This window comes from Centruroides sculpturatus, unplaced genomic scaffold (genome assembly GCF_000671375.1).
Source record: "Centruroides sculpturatus isolate CEXI.00-Female unplaced genomic scaffold, Cexi_2.0 scaffold469, whole genome shotgun sequence".
Classification (NCBI taxonomy): Eukaryota; Metazoa; Arthropoda; class Arachnida; order Scorpiones; family Buthidae; genus Centruroides; species Centruroides sculpturatus.
In genome coordinates this window covers 208468-218944 of record NW_019384793.1, presented here as the reverse complement: position 1 = coordinate 218944, position 10477 = coordinate 208468, and the positions used below count along the sequence as shown (strand labels likewise).

Sequence of the window (10477 nt, the reverse complement as noted above, 5' to 3'; positions counted from 1 at the left end):
CAGGGCCGGATCATCGCATAGACAAATGAGACAAATGTCTAGGGCCCGGTTTTTAGAAGGGCCCGGTCAAACTGTCTATTTTGAAAAGATTTGTAAATAAGATAGTTTACTTTTCTGTTGGACAACTGTATAATACTGGTAAAACATTATATTATTTAAATATTAACCAAAAAGGTTAAATTAAACAAGTAAAATGGCAAAACCGTATTTGGGACACGACTATGTCTCGGAGACACTACTAAGCGGAATCACTTTGACGCTCAAAGCGGATCTCGTTCTCATTCTCCAATCTTCTTTGGTACTGTATTGCTGCTTTTGGGCGCGATCGTTCAAACTTCGCCGGCCACGACCACGAGGTCGTCCTCGATGCATTTTCGATGAAATTAACCTATTCAATTTCGAAATTTTTCTCCGTTGCGCGTCGGCCCGGGTTGAATTTTTGTCGATGCCTAACGAAAATTTCCCGTCTTTGAAAAAATAATCGTGGCTAAAAGTATCGTCCGAAATTATTTTTTTTTTATTTTGCACAAACAATATACAGTTTAACCCGATTATAACGTCAAATTTTTATCGGTCCCATGATTTTACTATACTAGATGATGTTAAAAAACCTACTTGTAACGACATAAAACCCATTAATGACGTTGAATCAAAAGAAGAAAAGCTAATTAATGTAAGAACTGAACATAAATTATAACTATTTTTAAGTTCGATGTGTTTCAAAAATATTTCAGAAAGAATTACAAGTGATATGAATCAAAATAAATAAAATTTCAATGAATATAATATGAATATTTTAAAATAAAGAAAGCATTTGTTAAGTAAAGTATGTTTAAAACAACAGTTTAAAATGAGTAGATCGTACTGGGCCTGCACCAGTAACGCGTTATAGTTTTATGGTAAACCTAAGCAAATTTGAATTAGTGCTATATTTATTGTCTATAAAATGTGTTTTGGTATATCTAGAATGAATTAATTGGATTTAGATTGATTCATATGAAAAAATTTGTCACGGTTTTTGTTGATTTCGACTAAAACCGAGTTATTACTTTATTGGCGTTTAAGTAGCTTACCGGTTTTTTAATAAAAAGAAATAATTTCAGTCGGAATTTTAGTCTTTTTAAGCTAACAAATAAGCACAATACGTCAATGTGATAAAACAATTCCGAAATTTTACATTGTTGTAGTGCATTCTTGCTTTTTCATCTTTTCAAAATTTATAAAGTGAATTTAAAATTTAAATTACTTTTTTAAATGCAATCACAAAAGGTAAGTAAAACGATCAATCTGTTTTGTTACGTGTTATTTTTAATAGGCGACACTTATCATTCAAAATTGTAAAGATAAAAATTTCGAAATTTTAATTATTATCGAAAAAATACATATATTTTACTATTGATATTATGTTTTGGATTAAAGAGAAAATATTTCTGAAAGTATTAACAGAGAACTTAATGATTTACAATAACTTCCATCACGAATATTTTTTAAAGGATGAGAAACAGAAACATGAATGCACGGAATGTAAACAAATATTTCCAAGGAAATCGCACTTAGATGTGCACCTGAGAAGCCATACCGGTGAGAAACCGTTTCCATGCGATATTTGCGGTAAAAAATTCTCCCAGTCTGGAAATTTAACAATTCACAAAAAAATACATTCGGAAGAACGACCTTTCAAATGCAACTGTGGATATGCTACAAAAAAGAAAATTTGATCTGTTATCACATGTCAAACGATTACATCGACATTCAATCGCTTCTGATATTATTACTGTAAGAATTATGTTTATGTTTATTTTTGCATTAAGTCCATATATATTTTATGAAATATAATATATTATAAGTTAATAAATTTGATAAAAAATATAACATTATGATGGACTATATAACTGGTTTAATTATTATAAATCAAATTGATAATTTACAGTGAAACATTAAAAAATATATTTGTTATATCTGTATCGTAAAAATCGTAAATATTAGTTACGAGATAACTTCTTCAACAATAAGAGTTTATAATGAATACAAAATAATACGAATTTACCAAATATATTAAAATTTAACTGCAATTCTAAAATATTAATATTTCAATTTTTTTAGTATGTAATAAATAGCAATTACTAATTAATAATTCATTTAATACTTAGATTCCCCAGAAAAACTCGAAAGAAGATCATAAATGTAATAAATGTGGTAAAAGTTTTCGATGGTTATCCACTTTTAGAACGCATCAAACATCTCATGGAAAAAACCGACCGTTTTCGTGTGATATTTGTAAGAAAACATTCAAATATAAATTTGAGTTAAATAGACACGTGAAAATAGTACATTCAAAGAAAAAAATCGCATCATTTTCCAAAGTACGTATAAAATTTTTCTGAAATTCACTTTTTAAAAATTACTTGAATATTATAATGCAAAAAAAGTTATGCTACTTGTAAAAAAACTTTTTAAATTGCTTGTCAGATTCTTTTAGGTAACATTATTACGTGATATTTGTAAATAATTTTATTTTGTAACTTTCATTCATAAAATAACACTGCATTGTTCATTTAAAGTAAAGTAGTAATAGAAAACAAAAAGTAATTATTGTAAATTAGTAGTCTAATTTCAGTCATTCGATAACCAGCAGCCATCGGCGTAAATTTAGTTATTATTTGTAATAAGTTTAATCGTAATAATTGTTTCGAAATATATTTTTTCTACATAAGTTTTTTTACAAAAACAATTTCTGTTTAATTTGTGAAATTTTTAAGCTTTAGCACTTAATTTCTTATTGTTCTTTTGTTTGTTACTTGTTCTTTGCAATTAAGAACAAAATTGCTACAGAGAACTTATCATACAGGAACAATTTTTACGATAAAAAACGTACGTTACTTATTTTTTAATTATATAATTTAATGCATTNCAAAAAAAAAAAAATTCAAAACCCCCTTAAGGACCGCGTTTTATGTAACGCTATGTAGCTTTCTCGAGATATCTCGAGTTCTGTCCACATGTTGCGGGTGGCCACTATACACTCTTTGACGGTGAATAGTTTTTCTTTTATTCCTTCTTCTAGCGCCATGATGATATCTTGAGACTTATCCATGCTAACTATTTAGGTATTAATGTACTGGATTGACTTTAATTTTATTTATATACTATTTTTACTATATTACTATTCCTAATGTAATATATTAAATCTTTACCTAACCCAGGCACCGGAATAAAAAAAAACAGCAACACATCTTAACAGAACACTTTCTTGAACTGCAATCCATCTGCTAGTGTTATAATAGTGTTTATATTTTTGCAACAGATTGTATAAATTACATGTTGAAAGTATGTTCTCGTATATATAAAATTTATATAAAAATTATTAGACTATAATTTGAAAAAATAGTAGACTTATAATTTTCCGACTGTTGTCAGTCTATTTGCTTGTCGGTCTAATATTTTTCATTCTCCAGAATGGAAATGCAAACATGAATGTCAAGAAGAAATGTAGAAAGCTTAGGTGCTGGAAACTCAGATTAACTATGTAGAAACTTCAGCTTTGGAATGGAAGTCACGTTACTTCAATTTAAATTTTTTTTTTTAACAAAGTTAAATAGATTACTGGCATTTATAAATTTATTTAATGTTTGCAGTTTAACATAAACTGCAGTGTATACATAGATGCACTCATTGAAATACAAAGTTACGCATCCAGAAAACATTGTGCAAACATTGAAATATTTCATATACAGCTATGTTTCAGTCAGTTATATAAAGCGTTAATAATACAGAATTATATTTTAAGTTTTAAATTCAAAGATAAAAGCTATATTTTTCTTTTACAGTTGTACGATAACTTCATAAGTATAGAAAAGATTTCATCTGCAAACCTTCCATTGACATTTAAATTCAAGGTATGTAAATAAGTTAATCATTATTGATAAGTGGGAAATCTCACCGATTAATTTTTCATTAACTGTTTTCAACGCGAAATCGTTGAATTTCTAAGAGATTTTTAAACACTTTTAAACATCGTAACTTGATAATTTGAAAAAAATTTTATCGATCATGGTCAAATGATTTTATGTCTTGTAGGCCGAGTAACGATGGCACGTATTCTTTCAATGAACAGTCTACCTTTAAAATATTTAAAACTGTAAATTATATATATACCCGTTTCAAATTTATTTTATTATTTATTTTAAACAACATATTTTAAATATTCTTATACAATAACACAAAAAATTTTCTTCAAGTTTCAGCTAAATAATACAGGCAAAATTTCTGTTTTAAATGATTTTTTGGCTTTGGTTTAGAATCTTCTGTAGTGATGAAGATAGTTACTGTTTTATGTCAAGTTTTAACCTTAATTAACTAATAGTAAAAAACCATTTAAATTAATGCCAGGCTGCACAATTTATAGGCAAATGATTGCCAAAATAAGTGTTATCATGTCCGTGGCTACGGTACAAGTCTCCTACAAGAGCAAGCAAATAGTAAAAAGCACACTCAATAATTGGAGACACGAAAGACAAGAGAAACAAATGTATATTTCGTAACGAAAATATGTACTATAGAAATTCGACGAGAACACCGCCAACTCATATTCGGGCAGAGAATTTTATGCTATATAATAAAGTAGTCTTAGAGACTTTCATTTGTTCATTCAAAGTAAATTATTAAATTTTTTATTTAATGTATAAATTCTGACTTACTTTACGGGAGGATACAGAATTACATTTACTAAAAAGAGTGAAACTCCGATATATTTTGGTAAAAAAGGTTTATACAAAAATAATAGATCATCAAGGAAGTTTTATTGTATACAACTAACATTTTCAAATTTGTTTGAATTTCAAATTATTAATATTTACTAACTCTATGAATTATTTTTTTAAAGATAAACGATTTCATGAAGAGATTTGGGAAAATCCCACTCGGATTATCCATTGGTGGATTCTTCTATATTAGACGAGATTTCATGATTAGGGTATGTTCTGATCTATGCTTTAAGTATATATAAATACATATCATTGGATATTACAAATATCGTTATTTACAGGTATTAAGTGCCATTCATTCGGCGTTGTCTTCTTGCATCGAAGTCGGCGGCGTGTTAGAAAAAGAAAGAACATGCACAACAAAGCACACAAATAATACATATCACACTTAAGCACCCACCAGTGGCAAAGCAATTCCGTTTTCTTAAGAGAATGGAATTGCTTTGCCACCAGTGGCAAAGCAATTCCGTTCTCTTTAGAAAACGGAACCGCTTTACGAGTCCGTTCGTGGATTCGTCCTCGCTCGGACTAACTGGCCGCGTGGAGTTTTCCGGGTTTTCTCCATGTTTGTAATTCCTGAATAGGGGCCAGTTACGCTTAGAAGACCTCCCGGAAGGCATTGTTTTCCGCATAACGTCATTCACAAACGTATACAATTTCTATTACACGAGAATTAAGTCACATTTTACTACGGGGCGATATAGTGTAAACGTTCATGCTCAACTAGTTGATACAAGACAACACATGATCACACTAAGTATTAATTTATGAATTATTTATCAAATGGTGTATAACGTAGTTTAACAGCTTTCACAACCTTTTTGATGTTATTGCACTAAATAAATTTAGAAATTAATGCAACTGTTGTAGAAATAATTTTGCTTCAATAAAGCATAAGCGAAATCAAAATTTAAGCAGTTTGTGGTTGATTCGTTTCTTCATCCAAATTCTCGATCTCAGGATCAGAAGACAGCATTTGTATCGGAATCATCTAACGGCGAAACGCCTAGATCAGTGTAAAACTGATGATAGGTGGGAAGAATAAAGGGAAGAAGGAGCTTAAGGTTCTCAACCTGTTTGTATTAATACCGGCTTGTGTTTTATATTTTGCTTTCAGATATACAAATTTTTCGAAATTTTATGTCTTAATTTCTTTTTTGTTATACAGTATTTAACAATTTTCATTCTTCGGTAAGAGAATGCTTTACAAATATGGTATTTGCGTGTTCTATTTCAAACTTAAAATATCTTAATTGACTGAAATTTATTATTACCCTATAATCAAGAGCTTGTCTATTGTTTATTTATTTTAAATTCTATTCAAAACTCAAATTATCTGATTGTTTTATCTTAGGTACAAACAGTGGCTTGCACTTTTTTGAATCCTTTATAGTGTTATATCATTGATCTGTGTGGCAGATCTGCTTTAAATACTCCCAAATATTTACAAATAACAATAGTGCTTTTAATAATGAGAAGTTTGACCTATTGTTATTTGTTTTTTTCATGAAGTTATTTCTTCAAACCAATGTAACGGGTACTTCTGTTGTTGTGTGAAAGGATTAATGGATAGGCTCGAAAGATAAATATTTTTGTAAATAGTCTCAACTTTTAAATTGAAGAATTCTAATTTGAATACATATTTTTTTAATGTAAAAATGTTGACCAGATCAATCGAAAAGATAATAACAGAAAGATAAACTTTTTTCGATAAAAAATAACTAGAAATATAAACAATTTATTGTTTATGTGTAAAATCGACAAGAAACAGTTTAGGGTCATGGCAATTTTGAAAGAACAAAATGGCTTCATGGAATCGTGTTGTGAGACAAATCAATTAGTTTGAATGAAACATCTCGGAATAGATCTGCACTCAAAAATCGAACTACAGTAATTTTATTATCTTTATTCGATAATTCGAACACTATTAATATAAAATAATAAAATTTATGCTTATATACAGGTAGACCCCCTATAATTACGGTCCCTATAATTACGATTCCTATAAAACTGCAAAAAATTGGGACGGTATCTGTAAAAAAAGGTAAAAAATCTTCTATAATTACGTGAAACGTCATCGGGCAGCCGAACTATTTTCCGCCGTCAAGTGCCACGCTACGGAGAGTTTGCTATCATCTGTATAGTATGCAAGAAAACCTTTCAAACAGCCGTAGTCCGTAAACTTGACACGTGTCGGGCTGTGATTGGAAGGACTCGTAAGAAACGGATTACTAAAGAATAAAACGTATCTATGATCTTATAGGGGGGTCGACTGTATAAGAAATTTTGATACTGTAAAAGAACATCTTCTCTTATATAGTATTAGTAACTTCTTAAAATAAAAAAGTGAAATAACAATGACAGAGTGGATAAAATCAATTAACACTGGTTCAGGCTATTTTAACGGACTGGTCAAGTGGAGCTTAAAGAGTTTTCTTCACGTCTGTAACATCTAATTAGACGTTAACTTTTTATACGAAAGTTTTTGCTAAAGTTATCTCCCTCGGCAGATCATTCACGTGTCGCAATTCCGTAAAGAAACAATATATTTCATAAATAAAGAGTTCATTGCTTACGGCATTAGCAAAAAATTAACCTTTACTTATGGCCACTCGAAATGTGTCTAAAGCAGATATTATATTTTAAAATATTTTAGAATAAGTAATGCTACTTCATATATCTGTTAATCATTAATAATTTAATGTTTATTATCTGAAAGTGTAAAACAAAGTTTATTAATAGAAGCCAATAAAGCTATGTAGACACTTTATATCACTGGCTACTGATTTTTTCCTTACAATTTTTGCCCGATGGGTAATAAATAATTCCTTATATCAAGTCATTTATGAATTCGCCCAGGCCTACAATGAAGTGGCCGGAAAAATGATGGGCTCAGCATTTCTCAGATGGAACATCTCAAAAATTACTAGGATTTTTCTACTGCCCGGATTTTATCCAGTATCCACAGCAATAGGCTAACACAAAATTGCTCGGACACCGCATCTTGTGTTCACAGGCCGAACATAATTTGACCTTTATGCTGCTTAACATATACAGTGTGATACAGTTTTTCGAGGTAGACAAATTTGCAACGTACTCTCGATAAACCACACGTTTTACACTCGTTTTAATTGTCGTCACAAATCACGTAAAGCAAGTTAATTAACAAAGCTTCCAGCGCTAAGGTACCGCACTGCTGAGTTTGGTATTAACTTTTTCCTTTACTGAAATATTATTTTCATGTCCTAAGGTATCAACATTCAAACATATCGTTACGTTTAAACCAGGGATGTCCAACCCGCGGCTCAAGGAAAGTTCCAATGCGGCCCAATAAACGTGTAAAATTAAAACGACACGTTTTTATTTTTTTTATTATTTATTTTTTTCAACCGCATAAACTCAAAAAAGAAGTTTCACAAAGTCGAAAACCTTTATTCATATTTTATTTTTGAGTGGAAAAGAAATATTTTCAAATACTTGGAGATGTGTGAATGAGGAAGGATTAATAAATAAAGCTGGAGTTGTGACTCAAAGGAGTATAGACCCAAATTTGGGGAAAGGAGGAAAAGGAGAAAAAGGACAAAAGATAAAAAGTAGTGAGAGAGGTTAAATAGATCTTCTGTTTTGCAAATATTGACCTTTAATTTTTCAACCTTTCTCATTTCTTTATCTTCTCTCCTTTCCCCTCATTTGGGTGTATAATCCTTTGAGTCACAACTTCAGCTTTATTTAGTATTTCTTCCAACGTTGAAAGATTTGGCTACATTGAGCCAAATGTGGGTACTGTACTTTTTTCTTTGACGTAGAAATTATCATTTGATGCATTGGCTATCTCTTGGACTACATATTATTTATAAANATATTTATAGATATTTATTTTATATAAATTTTAAACCGCTAATAAGTTTAAACCATTTAGATATTTTAGTATTTATTGAAATCTTGATTTTTTTTAAACCAAAATTTCAATTAATGGTAAAATAGCTTGATTCGTGAAAAATAAGGAAAAATGATCGATACATAAATCATATATCACTATTTAATTTAATATTTTAGTAAAGTGTGAATAAAGTATATGTTGAAATTTTGTGCCCCTTTATGGCTGGAGTGTTGGAAGATTGCCTAATTTGCATAAATGATAGCGCTAGCTATATCTAAATATATATACATGTTAAATAATATGTACAACTTCTTAAAATTTAGAAAAGTTTATTCCTAAAATCTGTATCATAACCAATGCCAAATTTATAACAAAAATAAATATCAGTAGTCAAATATTATCTGCGTGTTAAATACGGATAAGATTTGACTATGAATTAAGTTTTCATAAACATTGAAAGAATAAAATTTCATTATTATCGAGTTAATTGTCTACATCAATATTCGTATTTGTATTCGAAGAAAATCTACTTTTAAACAACAATTTAAATAAATTTACTCGTAATAATTACTTCTAAATATATGCTTCTTCACGCTAGTTTATTTAATGATGACATTCTGTTCTGCATAATAATGTTTTTCTGACAAAAAAATGTTATAAAAATTATGAAAATCTTAAATATTACAGAAGTTTAAATGTGATGTAAATTAAATTTTAATTGTTTCAATATACATGAAATTTTATATATTTGCATTTACTGAATTGAACTCCATCATTATATTTATGATATTTACTTTTAGAAAGACACAGAACATGGCCAAGAAGTGCAATCAGATTTTTTTCAGACACCATCAAAAAGTTCTGAAGCAACAGAATCAATTGAATCTGAGCAAGTGGCTTCAGAAAAGATTATTTTCACAGCAAGGGAAGCTGAAGAATTTCTTAAAGGTTTTAACATCGATTTAGAAATTATGAACTTAGAAACATCCTCACAACTGGAGTTATTCTCAGAGATTGGAAACGATGAAGATAAATTTGAATGTCAACTTTGTGGACAACAATTTTCTGACGAAATTTTTTTAAAGGAACACAATAAACAATTTCACCAATCTAATTAATTCTGGACAGTTAACTTTAAAACAATATAAGTTTAAAAAGTCCTCAAAAATTAATAACATTTTTCTACATTGATCTGCGACTAATGAAAATTAAAACAATATTAGTTTCAGCACAGTTAAATGAAAAAAAAACATTGTAAAATTTTCGAATAAATGAATTTATTGTAGTAATTATTTCATAAAATTACTGTACATTTGCAGAACGATACTTTTGGTACGAAAGAGAATCTAAAAAGTTATTATTTGAAGTTAATTAATAGCTTTAATTGAATAAATTTATGTTTACAGAATTAAATGTGTGTCGAAGATTTTTAACTTATTTTAACAGTAGGTAGAAGTTTATTTCTGAGTAAAGTGAAGAACGTGGACTCACAGTAGGTCATTAGATAACGCGAAAATAAAACGAGTCAAAATAAGAATAACTAAGCTAAAGTAAGAATAACTTGACTAAAATAAGTAACGAACATTATGCTTCTTGTTCTACTATTGTTAATTAATTATTGAGCACTATGATTAGTTGCTTATTTAAGACTTGACAATAGTAAAAATTGAGTAAGTACTCAATTTTTCTATTGAGTACTTACTCAATAGAAAAATTTTAAATGGCAAAAATTGAATTTCGGGTACCCAAACAATTCATGAAATTGTTGATAAAATAAAATATATAGATTTAAAAATTACGGATCATCTATTCGTAATTTAGTGCGTATAATGAC

General features: G+C 29.0%; 1 protein-coding gene across 1 annotated transcript; it reads left to right on the top strand.

Annotated features, from left to right (window-relative positions):
• Nucleotides 1-1211: 1211 nt before the first annotated feature.
• On the top strand, nt 1212-10159 carry LOC111629361 (zinc finger protein 737-like). The gene is made up of 4 exons (XM_023373254.1): nt 1212-1269; nt 1494-1776; nt 2151-2363; nt 9444-10159. Exons 2-4 carry the CDS (start codon nt 1696-1698, stop codon nt 9759-9761), a joined length of 612 nt encoding a protein of 203 aa, XP_023229022.1. The 5' UTR covers nt 1212-1269; nt 1494-1695; the 3' UTR covers nt 9762-10159.
• Nucleotides 10160-10477: the final 318 nt, after the last annotated feature.

What these genes read in the sequence shown, in the direction of transcription:
- LOC111629361 (XM_023373254.1), top strand. Translation starts at nt 1,696, where the DNA reads ATGCTACAAAAAAGAAAATTTGATCTGTTATCACATGTCAAACGATTA. An exon ending in TCGCTTCTGATATTATTACT is followed by an intron (nt 1,777 to 2,150) that starts GTAAGAATTATG and finishes TTTAATACTTAG; the next exon opens with ATTCCCCAGAAAAACTCGAA. An exon ending in AAATCGCATCATTTTCCAAA is followed by an intron (nt 2,364 to 9,443) that starts GTACGTATAAAA and finishes ATTTACTTTTAG; the next exon opens with AAAGACACAGAACATGGCCA.